The 18,839-nt window shown below is 43.1% G+C and overlaps 1 protein-coding gene across 1 annotated transcript in view; it reads right to left on the bottom strand.

Moving 5' to 3' along the window:
• SUSD2 (sushi domain containing 2) overlaps window positions 1–18,163 on the bottom strand; it is a 28,168-nt gene extending 10,005 nt beyond the window's left edge. The window contains exons 1-11 of the mRNA XM_074921402.1: window positions 17,985–18,163; window positions 14,846–15,050; window positions 13,330–13,481; window positions 12,673–12,840; window positions 12,256–12,430; window positions 10,558–10,759; window positions 9,343–9,428; window positions 7,493–7,761; window positions 4,782–4,925; window positions 3,075–3,230; window positions 1,121–1,369 (exon numbers count right to left, since the gene is read on the bottom strand). Coding sequence (XP_074777503.1) covers window positions 1,121–1,369; window positions 3,075–3,230; window positions 4,782–4,925; window positions 7,493–7,761; window positions 9,343–9,428; window positions 10,558–10,759; window positions 12,256–12,430; window positions 12,673–12,840; window positions 13,330–13,481; window positions 14,846–15,050; window positions 17,985–18,051 — 1,873 coding nt within the window. The 5' untranslated portion in view covers window positions 18,052–18,163. The remainder of the gene's footprint in view (window positions 1–1,120; window positions 1,370–3,074; window positions 3,231–4,781; window positions 4,926–7,492; window positions 7,762–9,342; window positions 9,429–10,557; window positions 10,760–12,255; window positions 12,431–12,672; window positions 12,841–13,329; window positions 13,482–14,845; window positions 15,051–17,984) is intronic.
• Window positions 18,164–18,839: the final 676 nt, after the last annotated feature.

The raw sequence follows: 18,839 nt of genomic DNA, 5'->3' as shown, positions 1-18,839 counted from the left end.
AGAGCTCGCTAAACCAAACATCACAAGCAACATAAATCCTGATCCTGTGCTTCTCTAAATTTATCGTTTCTGCCGTGGCCCTGCTTTTTGTTTTCACGCCAATAAATCAGAGACTTCCTGAAGTAGGAGCGGTGAGACTTTTCAGTACGATCTGAATCCTTGAGTATGGCTATGCTGTGCTTAATGCAGGGATGAGACGTTAGCCAGAGGTTATTTTGCATCATGTTTCTGGCCCATCTGGTAACCTGCTGCTAGGAGTGCTGACCAGGCTAATGATGCAAGCTAGATAGAGCAGCGTAATCACTTCCATTAAATAAAAGCAGTCATTCTTTTACACACACCCCTCCCACACCCGCTTTTTTAGAGGCACCGTCCTGGTTCCGGCCACGGGACACGCTCCGGGGTCACGCTCGCGGCACACAAGAGACACGTGCTCGCTCGTTTCCGTTTCCGGGTCGGCGCCACGGGGGTTTCGGTTCGGTCGGGAATGCTGCGCGGCGGGCTGCCTGCCTGCTGGTTGGTGAGTAACTGCGTTGTGCATTACCCGTTTGGACTTACTGTTGTTACTGTGGGTTTGTTACTAATTGGTTTTCATTCAAGCTACGAATTCGGGTTTTTTTGTGCCTCCCCTATTTCACAGGGAAAGGCGGGGGAGGGCAGGAGTAAACGACTGACCATGTGGTGATTTGCTGCCGGCTGAGTTCAAACCACGACAGGGATAATTATTATATTGAGATTTGATAATTTTTTTAAAAAATTGTCAGCATGGTATTTGATGGGAACATTGCTAATATTCCGGAAGATAGCTGACCCTGGCTATTGCTAAACTTCTGTAATGCTTTAGTCTGGTGATGCTGTGTTCAGCTGGCCATAGTAGAATGTAGAAATACGCACTCTGATTCTTGATGGAACAAAGTGCAGGACATGCCATCATGATTCTGTCTTCAGTCATTCAGCTAGGTACATTACCCACTTGGGTAGAGGAAGACATACTTCTCTTACTCCTTTCTCTTCCCCCAGCATAGGTTGCTTAGTGCAGACTTCATCTGCTAATTTGTAAATCACAAGCGGTTTTGAATTTGGAAAGAAAATGTAATAATAGACCAGAGAAATGACTTACAGTTAGCTCCAAACTCAAACAGTTGCTGGGGACTTGCATGAATTGACATGGAGGTTTTATTCTTGAAGGTATACTCATCCTCTGTGTTGCCATTCATTACCCCAAAGAGACCCTGTGTGTGATTCATAAACTTATCTGGGAGCAGAACTGTAAGGGTCAGCAATCCTTCACTTCCCCTTATTTCTACTCCAGACCCAGAAGAGAACATAACTGTGATGTTTTGATCAGCTGTAGAATGGAGAAAGAGACCTATAACAATGAGAGGAAGAGGGCAAAACAGCAAATCATCCATAGTGAACAGATTGTTGTGTCATCAGTTTTAACCATTTTTCATAAAACTTTTAATTCCTTCTACTCTGCATTACATTTTGAGAAGCATTTAAAGGGATTCCAGGCTTCATTCTTACATACGTAAGATGGCTGCTACAGAGAAGTCATAAAAAAGGCCACGGTTGATACAGGCTGCCCTGCCTTCTGGCAGCGTCCCAGAGCAGAAGCCTTAAGATGAGAGATGATTACATCAGAGAGTGGCTGTGAGCTGGAACCACTGCTCTCGGTGGTCACCAGTTTCTTCTGCTTCTTGTCAAGAGCTGCCTAACGTGTTTTTTTCTTCAAGCCCCATCACTGTCCCTTCCTTTTTTTTTTTTTTTTCCTTCCTGCATCTCTCCGATTCCGCAGCCCCTTGTTGATGTAGTCTTCCCTCTGCTTTTCATTATATTCCCCAGCCATTTGAGGAATAATAATTGCTAGCCACAGAAAACTTCCTCCAATGAATAGGAGGCTTACTGATAAAATTCTAGTAATGTTTAGAGTATTTGTCAAATTATTATAGAGACTAATGAAATAATCACACCTCTGGAGGAAAAAAAGTCAACTTTTCATAGTCTCTCCAGCAGAAGAATAGAGGAATAACATCCGACCGATCAAGATTGCTCCTGATAGGTGAATGTGAATTTCAGTTACATATTAGTATATATTTTGGTTATATTTCACTATATTCCATTTTGGTTGGTAGATTTCATTGCATTAGATGCAGTAAGCTCAAAACAGAGTGTGGAGTGAGACATTTTTAATTCCATTCACCCTCCACGGGATGAGAAGGAAAACTATTGCTCTACAAGCCACTGAAAGAGGACGTAGAAGATGTGGACATTGAAGCCACCTGTTAAAACACTTCCCTGCCATTTCCAGGATTGCATGCCATCCCTTCGTAATCCTCTCATATCCTAGAAAGTTCAGGCAAGCACCAGGTGTTGGTAAAGGTTGTCATTTATGTTATTTGAACATTCTGGGAGAGGAGAATGTGCCACAGTCCAGCCTACTGGCAAATCACATGACTGCCTCTTCCTGAACACAGCATAGGTGCTTCCAGTTACAGCTGGGCTAACTGCCAGTAATGCTGACAAGAACCAGAAGGCTGCAGGTTCTGATATGCTTACCTGAACCATGACTCCTCTCCATGGGAACACAGCCACGGTGTACAGCTCTGTAGCACCCTTGATCCATGGCTGTTTGGAAGGAGATGTATAGCCCATCATTCTGGTGGCTATATTCCTGTCCATATTGTAGCTGCCAGCAGCCTCAAAGGCCAGAGGAATCCATGCACTGGGCTAGTATAAACACAGGGCTGGGTAGGCAAACTGGATGGAAAGGGCATTCCCCCATGTGCTCTCAATTTCGTTTTTTTCACCAAGGCTCATGCCAACTGTGCACTACCACTGATTCTGCCTCAGTCTGGCAGCAACTGAACTGCAAAAAGTCATGTGATAATAAAAAAAATGCTAATGAGCAGGGACACTGCCTGTCCTTTGTTTCACTCTTGATACAATTTTTCGAGTGACCTGCAGCCTGTTTTGCAAAAGGACACTCAAGAGAGTCAAAACACATGCATTTAGAGAAGTTTTTAACTGTACATGGGCTTCGTCAGAATACAATAGCTTACAAGGCTACTAACCTTTCAGGTCCATCCAGCTTTGCTCAGAGAAGCTGATGACTTTCTGGTTCAACAGGACCTCCAGATTCAGATTCTCTGAGTAACGGATTTCGATCACATCCGAGTTGTTCTCCTGCATGGCCACTGCAGACAAGCCTGTCACCTGAGCCTCAGTTCCTTCCAAATAAAAAAACAACCCCCCAAAATACCCAACGTGATATAAAGTAAATATGGAAGGGTGTAATTATAAAGGCAAAAATTTTTTCCTAAATACAAATTAAATACAAAAAATATATTTTCTAAATATAATTAAATATGATTATTTATACTTGAGGGAATTGCTAAGCATATAAGTCACATAAACCCACAGTATAAGTTTCCCTCCAGTATATTATGTTGAAAGCAGAATGTTTAATGCTAAGAAAAGCCTGGAAATTCTAAATTCTTCATCCCAATGGCAGTGGCTGAGCTATGTAAGAAAACCAGTTGATCTCTTTCTTGCACATTTAGTCCTGTGAGTAAGCCTTGGGAAAATCGAAGATAATTTCATGGAGGGCATGACAAGAAAAGGAAATAGAGTGAACAAAAATTTAAGAAAGTGACCTTCAGGATGAACTGCTCAGTGACTGACTCATGCCACTTCTACCACAAACACAGTAAAATCTATCAAGGGCAAAATATATCCTCGATAATCTCCATCCTATCCAATGTGATATTGAGTATAAGCATTCATGTCTACATGTCTACAATTTTTAGTCCATCCTTATAATTCTACCAGAAGTACCAAATCCTTGAAGTGCATCCCTGAGGCCAGCTGGGATACTCTTTCCTGAGGCAAGCCTGCTATTTTATAAACTGTAAAATAGCACTAGATACAGGAAAAGCATAAACAAAAGGATCTGACATAAGGCTGTTCAGGTTGTCTCTCATGACATGATCCCATTCCGCTGCTTCATACTCTTATTTTTCCCTCATTTTAAAATGCAGGTATATGGCAATCTCGTTCTTACAGACTGGCTTGCAATCTGCCCATTCAGATGATGAAGGCCACAGGTACCTGCAAAAGCTGCTTCTACCCTGGGTTTCGTTTTACAAACAAGCCAAAAGACAAGGGCAATTAAACCCTTTGAATAAAAAAAATGACCCCCTTAATCAACTTCTCATCAGACATTCTGTACTTTTCTGCTAGACTGAGGTGCTCAGAAAGATTTTTTTTTTTTTTTTTTTCCCATCCAGAGTATGTTTTCTCAGCTCCTTTGGGGACATTACTTCTCTGTTAACATATGCATGCATATATACACCTAACACAGAAAGAAAATAAAGCAGGACATAAGCTTACCTGTTTTCTGTTATTTCTCAGCTACAGTACTATCAAAATGCATCAGCTTGGAGCTATGCCTGTTGACTGATTCTTAGAACGGACCTTATGTTTCCTTACAGAGGGGAATGGCATGCATAGAAAGAAATGAGGATTGTTTTCCTGAGCTCTTAAACACAACAGAAAAACTACACTTCCATGCAATAAAACTAGTAAATAATCTTTGATTAGGAAGTTATTTTTTTCCTGAACATTTTGGCTGTCTTCTGGTTAGCTTCAAAATGTTGACCTTTCATAAATGGCCAAAAAAGGAGAAGACTAGAGAAGATATGAGGAATGCTGTAAAGTGCAAATCAAGCAATGTTGGAAGTTATTATTTGTCATCACTGCTTACTCTCTTACCAGCTTACCATTGGGAAAGTGTGCCTTCTGTGTCCTCCCTTGCACTCTTAGGGATGTGAGATCAGACTCTAGCAGCGTGTATTCTCCCTGGCCTTTGAAGGTGAAGTTCAGACCATCAAATGTAAAGAAGTGAGGATCCCCAAAAGCAGATGCTGTTTTTAAAAGCAAAAAGAGAAATCAGAACAAGCAAAAACCACAACCCATTAATCCTCTTAAATTCACGAGAAAGAGAAAATAATCTCATTGTGGTGATCCAAAGAATGGCATTTAAACACAGGAAAAAATGCAAGGCTGATCCATGGTAAATGGGTCATAAGCAACAGCTATGACAACCTGGAACAGCACTGTGGTTAACAGTGAGAAATGTCATTCCAGTTACTCCCTCTCATCTTCATCAGCCAACATTTAGGGCTGCATCTTAACAGGCTGTTGAGGGCAGCAATGCTTACCTGGTAGACCCCCTACCAGAATCCTCTGTCGGTCAGGCTAGAAGCCTGATTTGTATGCAGTGTATGAGGAGAATTGGACATAAACACAGGACTATTCCTGCAGCAGCTCACCAGGGTGCTTCCCAATGTGGTTGGAAGTGACAGTCAGTGACATGGAATGGGGCTTTGAAGTCTCATCTGGCCTGAAGAGAGAGATGGCAGTGATCCCCAGCCCCAAAGCCTCTCTGGAGTTTAGCAGATATCCTTGGTTTTGCCTTTTAGATCAGTAAGAGGTCAGAAGGTCCCTCTCCCCTCCACGGCAAAAAAATAATGTTTGAAGTTGTTTCATCTTATCTGAGGTATGACTCTCGATGACTAAGGACATCCACGTGACATGTAGGTCCCTTAACTGTTTGATTAAGTATTTTGGGATCATTGCCTCTCTCAGTCTTTCCCTAGAGAAAGCGTCCCCTCCATAAATCAGGTTCGTTAGATGAAGGCAGAGAAGGCCATTGTGGTTTTCTCCTCAGCAGTTAGTGCATTCACTTGGGATTTTCAGATCAAAGTGCACATAGCAAACAAACACAAGAGAAAATCACGGTAAAAAGGCCTGCCCCTGAGAGGTGTGTTCAAGTAATTTCTACACATCTGGCAGATGAGACATTTAACACCAATATCTCATGTTCCAGGAGAGTTCTGTAAATACCAAGGTAGCTAACTTTTTTTGTTTGAGCTGATTTTGTACCACATCCATCTTTGGTATGCTCGGAGAAGCTTTTAGCATTAAGTTCTTTGCAGAGGGTTCTGTGGTGTGTGAGGGTTAGTTTTCTCAGGTGCTTAGGCTTGTACAAGGTTAATGAACACTCCTGACTGTGTGATTGTCATATACTTTCTAGGAGAAAGATAAGCATCTACAGTGCTTAGTGAGAGCTGCATGATGGATTTTTGTCACGTTTGAGATGGATGTAATGGCATAAGTACATTTAGGAATCTTTTTGCAAGACCATGTGCTTCACATCCCTCATCAACATGTCTTTGCTGAAGAGAGGCATGTTGTAGCCTTCCTCTGTCATAATGGAACTGTCAGGGCCCTGAGCACACTCATAGGCCTTAATTGCACTGACGAGTCTCACTGGGCTCCTCTAATCTATATCCTGTGTCCATGGGGTTGCATCTAAGCTTAGGCCCAGGCCTGAGCTGTGTCGTGGGTGTTCTTGTCTCCATCTCCAACACAGCCATGCCATAAACCCCACTGATCTTCACACAGACCTGCGTCTGACTTTCTGGCTTGTCCCCTTGGACATGCCTTGTCCCTGTGTACTTGCTGAACAGTGGCTGGACTGTGCCCCACCCTGGTTACCATTACTGGACCAGATCTTTGACCCTGTCTGTCAGAGTGACTTCTCAGCTTTCCTTCAGACTTACCTTGTCACTACAAACTCATCTGGAGATCTGGACTCTTGGCTGATGGCTGCTGCCATCACCGTGTCCACCCTGCTCGCATCGCTCGGGACTGGGCTATGTGCTGGCAAGGACCTTGCCCTTTCAACCTCATTGTCACACTTGGCTCCTAGCTCCCTACTCCTTTGTTGCTTTCAGACAGGAACATTTGATGGGAAAATCAGGAAAGACTTTCACTATCGGCTGTTGCTAGTCCTGGGAGAGTCTTGTGTTGTGTTACATCATATCCTAGCTACCTCTTTCAGTGTCCTTTGCAGTTTTCTCCTTTTTTCCTGAAGACAAGTGCTGCCTCTTTGCACTTTCCTTCTTTATAGGAGGCCACAATCTGGCCAGACACCTCAGCAGCATAGAAGGAGGCAAGACATGTGGCAGCAATAGAAATATGGCAAGACTTGAAGACTAAGTAAAAGCAAGGGGCAGGAACAACAGACATATTTGTAAATGGTAAAACTTCCATATTTGATATGAGTAGCATTTTTCAGCACAACAGCTTTTCTAGCTACTGCCAAGCTGTCATTAACCATCCCTAACCATTTTCTTTCTGAGAAAGTGCCCACTGATGATAGGAAGTCGTGAACATTGACTACTAAACTTCATCTATTTAGGTTCCAGGGGTTAATGAGATACTCAACAGCAGAAAATCTCGCAGGACAATTAAAAAACACATACAGATTTTGCCACTGATAGATCAGGAGAGACCTCTATGGAACTTTTCCATAGGACATTGAGCCCTCACCACTGTCAAGTGACATACGTACATATACAAATATTCTAAAAGCCGACACTGTAGCAAAAAACTACACTCCTTAATGGAATTCTGGAGCCCTTACCAGCTCGAGGCGGGCGATACGTCCTGCAGTCACTGGAGGGCCGCCTTTTCATATAAAAGTGACAATTATCAGACCACAGGCAGCAGTAATAGAAGCTAATGACGTCATAAATCCAATGGGAAAAGCCAGGTATCCGGGGAGGCTTCATGAAAGGTGGTGAACCCCAGTCATGGCCTCGATCAGGTGTGCTGCCTCCTGTGGAGTCATGTGTGAGGATTTGGGTCCCTGTGGAATCGTAGCAACACTGCTGTCCTGCTGCATACTGGGGACTGATTGAGAAAAGCAGTGAGAAGAAAGTAATTGTTCAGCTCTGTGAAATCCATTCATATTTAGAGATTACCTATTGTGTTTTTATGGATATTGCTAAATATTTTGTTTGCCAAGCTTTATATGATGTCCAGAGATGATACCTCCCAGTTAGACTTTGCCCCCCACCCCTGCTCTGTTCTTGTAAATTAGACCAGATGAGGGGGAGGGAGGGAGGGGTTTTTGACCAAGGCAGTAAGGAGGTTCCATAGGCCTTATACCTAAATGAACTCTTTAAAATTGTTCTGATAGAAAGAGCGCAAATAGAAACTTGTTGAACTTAAGTAGACCAGTACAGGAAAGGCTTAATTAGGCTTAATCCAATCTCTTTTAGATGTTAGTGCTTGTTTAGATATTCTAAGGTTTAGCACAGTGTCCTGGTTTGAGTGAGTGGTAAGGGGTTTTGGTAGCAGGGGAGGGGGCTACAGTGGTGGCCCCTGTGAGACGCTTCTCGAAGCTCCCCTGGCTCCAAGTCGGAGCCACCTCTGTGTTAAGGCTGGGCCAATTAGCTGTGCCTCTGCAATAACGTATTTAAGAAGGGGAACCTGGGAGGAGTTGGGGGAGTGGTGAGGAGGAGTTGTGAGGAGAATATCTGTGTGAACGCTGAGGTCAGTGGAAAAAGGGAGGAGAAGGGGGGCAGATGCTGAAGCAGAGACTCCCCTGTATCCTATGGTGAGATGGCAGGGCCACCCTCTGCCACCCATGGAGGTCACCAGTAGAGCAGAGCCCAGTTCAGGGCCTGTGGGCGGCCCCATGCTGGGACAGGTGACTGTGCCCAAAGAAGGCCGGGACCCTGTGGGAAGAAAGCCCTGCTAGTTTGGGGCTAGGAGGGCTGCAACATGCGGGAGCGACCCACACGCCCATGGGAGTGTCTCACGTCGGAGGGAGCCTGGGGAGGACTCTCTCCTGTGAGAGGGAACCCGCACTGGGACAGGGGAGGAAGGCCAGAAATTCCGCTCCCCCGAGGTGGAAGAAGCAGCAGGACTGACTGCACCCCCATTCTCTGATCCCTGCACCACTGAGGGGGGAGCAGGTAGAGGTACCGGGAGCAAAACTGAGCCTGGGAAAAAGGGAAGGGTGGGCAAAGGTGTTTTCAAGATGTGGTGATGCTTCTCGTGGTCCTACTCTGTTACATGTTGTTGTTCTTGGTGTCTGTTGTAAATGTATGTGCTTTTTTTCTTCCCCTAATGAGTCTGTCCTTTGCCTGTGCCTTAAAGGATAAGATCGTCCTTCTTTGTCCTTATCTCAAGTTCCTGGGTCTTTTGTTTCCCTCCTCCTCATCCCTGGGGGGAGGGGGAGTGAGCGGCTGCGTGGTGCTCGGTTGCCCTCTGAGGTCAAACCACCACACACAGTGCAATTAATTGTTTATTAAAGCTAAGGCCTTAACTTCATCTCAGCAGTGAGGTCCAATACATGAATAAGATGCAAACAATTGTTGCTATGAACCTGAGAGTTGAGAGTCCATAGACCTTTCTGACTTCTGTGACACTGCTATCTCTGAGGTGGAACAAGTGATTAAAAAAATGCAGTTTAAAAAAATTTACCTGGCTTGAACAGCTCTTACACAATGCACAGCGCCAGGGTGGTAAGTACACACGCTCCCCTTTTCAATGTCACAGCCATAATCTGTCTGAAAAAGATCAATGCTCACATTTAATGGGGTTCTTTCCCCATTGTCCTTTCTATTTTTATGTCCTCACCCTTCGTCTCTGACGTATTTGTAGAGTCTAAATGAACTGGTTGCAGCTGTGTGTTGAGTAGCATGAATGTTAGGAAAAACAGTGAATTTAATACTGAAGTGAGGGGAGTAACGTGTTAGTCTAACCTGAGCATTTTGCAGTTTATTGCAACAGACCTTGGAAGAACAGATGCAGCTAGACGGGGAGTTCAGCTAAGTGCATAACAAACATGGATCATGCCAGACTAAATTTAACTTTTGTCCTGTGTTCTTAGACAGAGCCAGTGCAGTAGATCTAATTTATTTTTTCTTCACATGCTTTTAACTTTAGTTATCGTTTTAGTATCATTTAAAATACACATCGTGTTTGGAGTTTCATAACCAGGAAAGGATAGTAACAAAAATTACCCCACTTTTTTTTTTTTTTTTTTTTTATATGCATGAACACACTGCACCATTTGGTATCATAAATAGGAGAGGAAGTTACCCTATCTGGTCCTCAGATCAGCGCTGTAGGTGAAAGTGTAGACTAAATGGCAATTGATTTCCTAGCTTTTGTCAGTTCCTTGTTAACAGTGAAGTTGAGAAGGAGGAAGGAAGCAGGAGACAGGAAATAATAGATTACAGCTGAGGGCTTGAGCTCTGAAGTACAAGGTGGAAAGGTTTGCAACAAATTATGATATACTAGGCAGAAATGTGGCCTGCTTCTTTGAGCATGGGATATTGTCTACAAACACAGACTGCCATCTTGGAAGATCTTGAAGAAGTCGTCCCTGCTCCCAGCTCCACAGAGCTCACTGCCCTCCCTGAGTGTTTTCTGTCTACCCCTGGAACTACTGTCTTACCTCCCTGTTTGCAGGTGTTTTCCATCTGCTGTTCTACAGGCACTTTTTTTATTCATACTACCTGGGTAAGCTGTATCTGCCTCTGCCATTTGACGTGCTATTTGTGCAAGTTTAAATACAATCTCATTTCCTTGTAATGAGTTTTAGAGAGGGAACAGGGGTGTGTCAGGAGTATGACATTCCATAAGCTTCTACTGGGAGCCCTAATAAGCCAGAGGGGTTAATTAGTAACTTACATGGAATCTGCCGGTGTCAGCTCTTGCCTGTGCCAGGGTGCAAGGGCAATCGGTAATTTCTTCTATAAAGTTTGGAAGCTTCTCCTCCTTTCTGTCCCATTCTGTACATTTTGCAGTTGCCCACGCATTTGGGTCATTTCTGAAGTCGTTTCCAAGGTGCCAAGCCAATGCATGTTCTTGGCTCCAGACTGATGGAACGTTGCTGGAAAAAAAAAAAAACAAGCGCCAAGAAATAGATCTGATAGCTGAACAAGTACTGTTTTGACAGTAACACTGTCTTAATCACTAACAATAATTATGAAGAATCTTTCAACTTGCGAGTTGTTATTTCATTGCAAATTGAAAATTTCTTTTCCTGAAAAAAGTTACAGCAAATGAAAATTTTCTAATTCAGAAGGTGACATGACAAACATGCAGCAAGTATGCAATAATCAAAATACATTTTCGCATTTGTGATTCTGGCTTATGTGGATCTTCTTAGAGACAGGTTTTCTATTCATGCTTTTTCACATCATAGTTCCGTTTAGGTCAGAATGAAGAACATCTGTATTCTCTAACAAAACGTAACCCCGTGCTCCAGTAGTATCAGGCCCAATGGCAATAGATGGGGAGAAACCATACAGAATTCTTGAAATGTCCCAAGGCTACTCTGCTCTCCACCCACGAAGAAATATCAAACATGAAGTGTAATAAAAAAAAAACCTCTAGAAAGATAAAACGTTACCCTTCTGTGGGTAGTGACTCCTAAATGCTAAAAAAGGTTCTGATGTATTAGTAATATGTTCTAACACTGAAGAGGTGACATTATATATTCATAGGGGCTACACCTTCTATATCAAAAACTGCAGATATGGAAAAATTAGGAAGGAATATCTGTGCAAGCTTAGAATATGTATGGAGCACTTACAGAGGTAAATCACCAAAATCATGGGGAATATACAATGAAATAAAAGGAACTGGGTATAATATTTGTGGGAATGGAAAGGCCTGCATACAAAATTGAAAACAAATTAAATGCAGAGGAAGGCCTGTGGCTGCAGTGACTGAAGTTTGACATTCAGGACCTCCTCCATAGTTGTGACAAAAGAAATTAGCAGATCCTAGTTTGCTGACAGTACTGGGTTTGGCTGGGGTGGAGTAATTTTCTTCATAGCAGCCCATACAGCGCCATGTTTTAGATTTGTGATCAAGACAGTGCTGATAACACCCCAATGTTTTAGCTGTTGCCAAACAGCTGGTTGCACAGTGTCAAGGTCTTCTGTGTTTCTCACGCTGCCCCCCAGGGAGTAGGATAGGCATTGGCAAGAGGCTTGGAGGGAACACAGCTGTGACAGCTGACCCAGACTGACCAAAGGTATATTCCATGCCGGAGACCATCATGCTCAGCAATAAAACTGCAGGGGAGATTTTCCAAAGCAGCCCTTACTGGATGACAGACTGGACATTTGTCTGCTTATGGCAGGTGGTGAACGATTGCCTTTGTGTTACTTCCTCTGTGCCTGTGCCCCTCTTTACTTAGTCAGTTGTCTTTATCTCGACCCATGAGTTTTTCTCGCTTCTGCCCTTCCAATTCTCTCCATTTTTTCATGTGAAATGGAACCCGAGTCCCAGTTTTAAACATCACAAAGGAGACAGCAGCTTTAATACAGGAGGCAATAATAAGGTACTTAGGATAAATGAATGTTGTGATGTACTTGCCTCTGCCCATCAGAATAGTTGCTGGATGTAATTCTCAAAATTCCAAAGTCCCATGTACTGTAATTTCCTTTAGCAGGTACAGGAACGAAAGAGAATTTTCCAGTATTGGGGATTTCTCTTGCCAAGGTGTAAAGATATTTCCATTCAGCCAGCCAGTTTTCTGAGTAACTGTCACCTGTCACATACAGGAAGAGAATAGGTTTGGACACAGGAAAAGAACAATTACCACAGGATTGAAATTAGATGTCTCCACCCATATGTAAATGAAGAGGAAAAGCTGACATGATTGTCATAAGGTATACTTGCAGATTTCTTCTTGAGGCATCAGTGAAAGTGACCGCATGCTGCGCAGAGCTCTGCACATAAGTTACACGTGTGAAGACTGCTTGTGCGCAGGTAGGAAAAGTGTTACTTTACCTGATTCCTGGTATCCCCAGACTTCTATGTTGATATGGGTTGCTGCAAGTGCCTGGTGTGTCCAGGTAAGAGTTAAGTTTCCATCAGTGTTGGGGGTCCCATAGTATTGCCATTTTGTCTCATTTACCAATGTGCATTTTTCTCTATCCAAAACTCTGCTGTGATGTACTGCATTACAGAACAGAAAAAAAAAAAAAAAAAAAAAAGATTATTGACATTTCTGCCTTTCATAGCTCTGAAAAGGTGCCGCTATATTATTTAAGATTTAGCGTTTTTTCCCTTGTGTAAGTTTTCGAACGAGATGCATGATATAAAAGAGTAAGCTGAAGCTGAGAGTATACAATCCTTACTAATATCTGTAGTCCTTAGATGACAACACCACGATGCAGTTAATTTCCAATAGAAGTATCTAGAAAAAGGGTACTATTTTGGTCAACCTCATTTTTAAGTAGGACTTTGTATGAGTTAATGCCACCGCTGCTGCTGTATAGCAGCAGAACTCAATTGCTGTGATAGTTCATTTCTCAAAATACAAATTAACATGAGGGCAACAAGAGTGACTTTTCTGAGGACAAACAGCCTGCTAAGGAAGAAGAAGAGTGATCAAAAGGTTTATATAATCTTGCATCCATGGAGATGTAGATTGAAGTAAGTAACCTGATAACCAAGTTCCGGAGTATGGGAACGTCAGCCCATCATCAGTAGAAACTTCAAAAGGGATGAAACCAGTCTCATACAGCAGTGGGGAGATGCAGTGGGCTTTTCCATCCTTAGCAACATAGCCACTGGTTTTGATTTTCTGCTTGAACCTGTTGATGTTGAAAACACTTTTCAGCATCACCACTGTGAGAAAGAAAATTCTGAATGTCTCAGTTGTGTTTCATTAAGCAACCTTGTGTCGTGTGTAGATCGTTCCAAGTCCCGTGGCTGTTTTGCTTGTAGCAGTGAATATAAACAGAAAAAATTCATGTGTACTTTGTGCTTATTACACCAGTGTGGGTTCTGCTGTGCCCTGCACAAATACACAGCAATCTGCAAGCCTTAGATTTACTATTTAATTACTAGGGGGGAGGGGGGCATGATAAATTAGCAACAAATAACAAAAGGACAGTAGGAAGACAAAGGTGATGTTACAGGATTAATAGGATTACAGGATGGCTAATGTTGACCATGATATGCAGGCATTGCAAATTTCTGCTTTTGTGGGGTTTTTTTGCTGGTAAGTCCTGTGAATACAACAAAAGTAATTTCGTGCTGTTCTAGAATTTCTGTTGCAAAGATTAACTCAGAAGTCATTGCTCGTTATTTAACCGCCTGTTTCCAGTTAGGTCTCTTGCCCAGTGCACTAAAGTGTAATCCCACCCATGACTCTTCGGGATTGATGCACGGTGACTGCACAGCTCTTCTGAGTACTGTAGGAAGTTGAGGCCTGCTAGGAAGTAGTACCTTTGCTTGTCTGCACTGAAGTTTGTATAGGCTCTGATAATGCAGCTGTGCAGGAAATGCAAAGTACACAGTTGTGTTCTATAGAATGAATGCCTGAGTTAAAGGTTTTCCCAGTGAAGAACTAAAAACTATTTCAGGTGCTGCTATCCAGATGGGAAGGATTCCAAAATCTCACTCAGAACCATCTGTGCAAAGAATGTTAGGACATCAGGGTCAGTAAACTTCAGCGTACCTTATGTATTGCATGTGTGACACACGTACCAAAGTGTGTGATCCAGGCTGACTGCTTAGGATCCACTGCTTTGTTTTACAGGAAAAAGATAAGGTGTCCTACCTACTTTTCTTTCCTGTTGCTTTCTCATTCAGATTAAGAAATGAATGCTGCTTTTTCACAAAATGGAAATGCTAAAAAAATATTGACAACAAAGAGCCCCCAAAAAAAGCACTTTTTGAAAACTGTTTTGATATATTAAGGGAAGAACTAGCAGAGTAATGACTGTGTTGAACAATAACTTGACCTAAATGAAATGATCCTGTGTAGAAATACAGGCAATATGTATCCTTGTGGGTGAGGTTTAGCAGAACCTTCGTGTGTTTCTGACAGCTTTACAAAGTAAATTTTCACTCCTGTATAGACTAGACTTGTTTTGTGGTAATTACATGTCAGACATTAGAGATTAGAAAAGTTCACCTCCCTTTGGTAGAGGAATATAAAATCATGACCCACCTGCACGTTATCACAGAAGAGGCATTAAAAGCTGTGTTTTCAATCAAAAAGTCTTTGCCTCCCATCAGAGATCCTGAGTGTGGAGAAATTTGAAGACAGAATTCTTTATAGTCGGGACAGCAAGTTCCCAAGGACTGGCATGTCACCTGGCAAGAACAGGTAACAAGCAGCTCCCCACATTGGTGTGAGCAAGAATCTTGAGCACCTTGTTAAAGGAAGAAAAAGACATAGTCAGGAATGTTATTGAACTCTTCCAGATGTTCTCTGAAACAAAAGTACATCATCTAAAGGACTACTGTAAATAATGAAGTAAGCTGGTTTATGTTAGTTCAGGAATGTATTTAGGTGAAGGCTGTAATCACTTGCCTGTTAAAGTTCCTCCATTTTGAATAGAAAAATACACTTATTTACCTCCCAGACAGCACGTAATTTCACCAACTCCATTGATATTTTTACATCCAATAGAAAGATAAATCTCCAGAGTAGCCCCTCGGTGAGTGTCACTAACTGTATTTATTTCTAGGAGTAGGTCTTAAACCAGAATGGAGTCTCATCACTGCCAACCCTACATGGGAATCAATGAGAATGGAAGGCTAACGCTTTTGGATGAATGGAACGCTAACATTAGTGACAAAGTGTGCTCCAACATGCGATTATGAACAGCTACTGAAATTTGAATCATAGAATGAATCATAGAATGGTTTGGGTCAGAAGGGGCCTTAAAGATCATCTAGTTCCAACACACTTGCCACAGGCAGAGACACCTTCTACTAGATTGTTTCTGAAAGCCCCGTCCAACCTGGCCTTGAACCCTTCCAGGGAGGGGGCAGCCACAGCTTCTCTGGGCAGCCTGTGCCAGGGCCTCACCCCCCTCACAGGGGAGAATTTCTGCCTCAGATCTCACCTAAATCTTCCCTCTTGTCAGTTTAAGCCAGTTATCCCTTGTCCTATCCCTCCCCCCTGATGACGAGTCCCTCCCCCCTTTCCCGCAGCCCCTTTCAGCCCTGGGGGGCCGCTCTAAGGTCTCCCCGGAGCCTTCTCTGCTCCAGCTGAACCCCCCAAGTCTCCCAGCCTGCCCTCACAGGGGGGGCTCCAGCCCCCCCAGCATCTCCGTGGCCTCCTCTGGCCCCGCTCCAGCAGGTCCATGTCCTTCTGCTGTTGGTGCCCCAGAGCTGGACCCAGCCCTGCAGGGGGGTCTCCCAGAGCGGAGCAGAGGGGGAGAATCCCCCCCTCGCCCTGCAGGTTCTTTCTTTTGTGCATTTTATTTGAGTGTAACCTTAACAAGATAGCTGTTAAGATAACTAGGTATGCAGACAGATGACTAGGTCCTTGGCTTAGGCCTGGGTGATGTCTAGCTGAACAGACCATGAGTTAATAATTACCAGACAAGACACAAAAAACTGCTCAACACAAATAAAACAGTGAGAAGTTGATAGATTTTACAGTAACACTGTGAGGAACAGCTAGATTTCACTAACGTTTGAGGGCGAGTTAAGTGAAATGGATGAGCTGCACAGACAACTGGGAGTACTGAGGACCTTTGGGGCAGTGGGGTCTTGCAAGGGCGACACTGCTTGGGTAACTATATCAATAATACCATGCAATGGTGAGATGACCTAAGTAAGTATCAGAAATTCTAAATTTGGACATGGATGTAGCAAAAGCAGGACCAGTGATGAAAAAGTAAGTAGGGGAGGATTGCTTATTTGGGAGGATACAACCAAAAAGCAAGAGAGGGGTCAAGGTGAATGTGAAGAACAAGAATGGGAAAATGGAGAGAAGGGAGCACAAAAGGACCCAGTCACACATAAACAAGCTGCTAGTCAGTACGTTTCTCTGTCTGATCCCAGCACCTGATCACCGTAGACATTAAATCCTGATGCTATTTTCCGTATCGCCTTGCTCTCTTGTGTTTGTGTGCATGTATGCATGTTGTAATTGTGAGTGAACTTCAGGATGAACTAGCCAGTCAGTAGGAGACCTGCACTTAGAAAGGCCTGAGGTCTGAGCTGTTGACCATGTAAGGGACTTGGGGTCTGGGCTTAGCTAATAGATAAATTTAAAGCCTATACTAGCATGCAAGGTGTCTATGAATGTGATGGGTTCGTGAATCGGAAGAGAAAGGGTGTGTTTGTGTTTTTGCTAGTCACCTTCCATTGTGATCAGCTGGAGAGAAGGAACTCAGTGGTGTGCAGGTTTATGGGAGTGATGTCTGTGTTTATTTGGATGCCAGTAAAAGCATGGCTCCGTGTTAGCTGTGTGGCTGGCTGTGTTAATGTGGTAGGTGTAGGATATGTATCTGCCTCTTTGCAATACAGGCTCAGCCTCCATACTGGCTGGACCTACAAATGGGAACAGCAGCATGCACATCTGTGGGAACTGAGACAGGAGGAATTTCCTGAATCTGACAGTATGGCAGATCTGACTCTAGTAGATTGAGACGGAGAAATCTGCTGCATCCCAAAAGCTGCTGGATTCATCTGCTCCTCAAAGGTCATTAACAATGTATGAACAAGACTAGGAGAGGAAGAAATAATTTACGGTCACCCCTCATGGGGCTGAAGAGCAATCACTTGTAGTTCCAGGTATGTCAGCTTCTGCTGAATTGAGGAGAAAATGTTGCTGAGTGTTGTTTTGTGTATGGAGTAGGGGGACAGGGAGGGCTGTTTGGGTTTTTTTGGTAGGATGGAGAGATCAGGAAAAGGAAAAGGTAGTAAAATCTCTCTCTGTTGGTTTTCCTCCTTTACCCTGGGATAGTATGTGGGTGTGTGGTAGGATAAAACAGGAATGGTAGTGAGACAGAAATAAAAGTCAGCCGCCTTTTTATACCAGAAAACCTGCCTGTGATGGAGGTAGAAATGCTTGTTGGATATAGGGAGCTAGAAAGTTGTTCTGTGTCTTTAAAAATATTTACTGCATTCTCCAGATTGTCTGTTTACTTACAGAAGAGATCCACTCCCTACTGGAAATCACAAAGGAAGAGGTTGAAAATGACACTGCTGGCAAAAGCCAGCTTGTGTGCCTTCGCTTCAGCTTGTACAAAGGGTATCAGTAATTTCTTACTGATGTGTGTATTCTGAAGTTCAGAAGTCAGAACAGTTTGTAGTTAAAAGCAGCAAAATTTTTGGAAGTCACTCACCTGCATTCCAAAGAGCAGTGATGGTGAAGAGAATGAAGAAAGAAATATCTATGCCAACGAATTCCATATTTTGTCCAGATGATTCAGGATGGCTGATTGTGATAGCCTTCGTGCCTCTTGGAAGAAGCCTTTTATAGAAACACGTGTCCAGAAATAAACAAGATTCTCACTGTTCAAAGGTTTGTTGCAACTTACTGAAGCAAAACAAATCAAAGGAGATGCTCCTTGTCAGAGGTCATCTCTGATTCAGGAGAAGATGGAGGGGGGTGGGAAAGGTAGTTAGTAGAACTCCCACACATTATTTCAATTATTTCAATTCCCACGCATCAGCTCCTTCTGAAATGGAAGGAGATGTTTGTTGTTTTACAAGCATTTCTGCTCCAAAGTTCAACACCACAGGGTCATTGACACAAGGTGTATGTTTTAATTTTATTGGAGGAACTTAAACCAGTTATCAATAAGAAGAACAATAAAGAACAGATGCTGACAGTACAGTTTCGTTCAGGAGATCATGAGACATTGCGAAAGCATGTTTATTCCACAGTATATGCGGGCATGAGGGTTGCAAACGAGAGAGAAAAGAGATTCTGAGGAAGGTATAATTGAAAATGGTGGCATGATGTTAGAGCAGTGAAATAGACTGCAGAAGCACAAGGATAGTCTGTCAAGGAAAGCAGGACAGAGCTGATGCAGTAACAGCTACAGTGTAACTATCTGTTCCACTAGCAGAACAGAAACTAAATGATGGAGGGGTTTTAGGGGATACTGGAAGAACGCAAGGCGTACTCTGCTGATCTGGTGTGTAAAATATCGGTGCATAAGAATATCCTTAATTATAGTTGGGTAGATGAATCA

This window comes from Athene noctua, chromosome 17 (genome assembly GCF_965140245.1).
Source record: "Athene noctua chromosome 17, bAthNoc1.hap1.1, whole genome shotgun sequence".
In the NCBI taxonomy this organism is placed as follows: Eukaryota; Metazoa; Chordata; class Aves; order Strigiformes; family Strigidae; genus Athene; species Athene noctua.
This window is presented reverse-complemented; position numbering and strand designations above follow the sequence as displayed.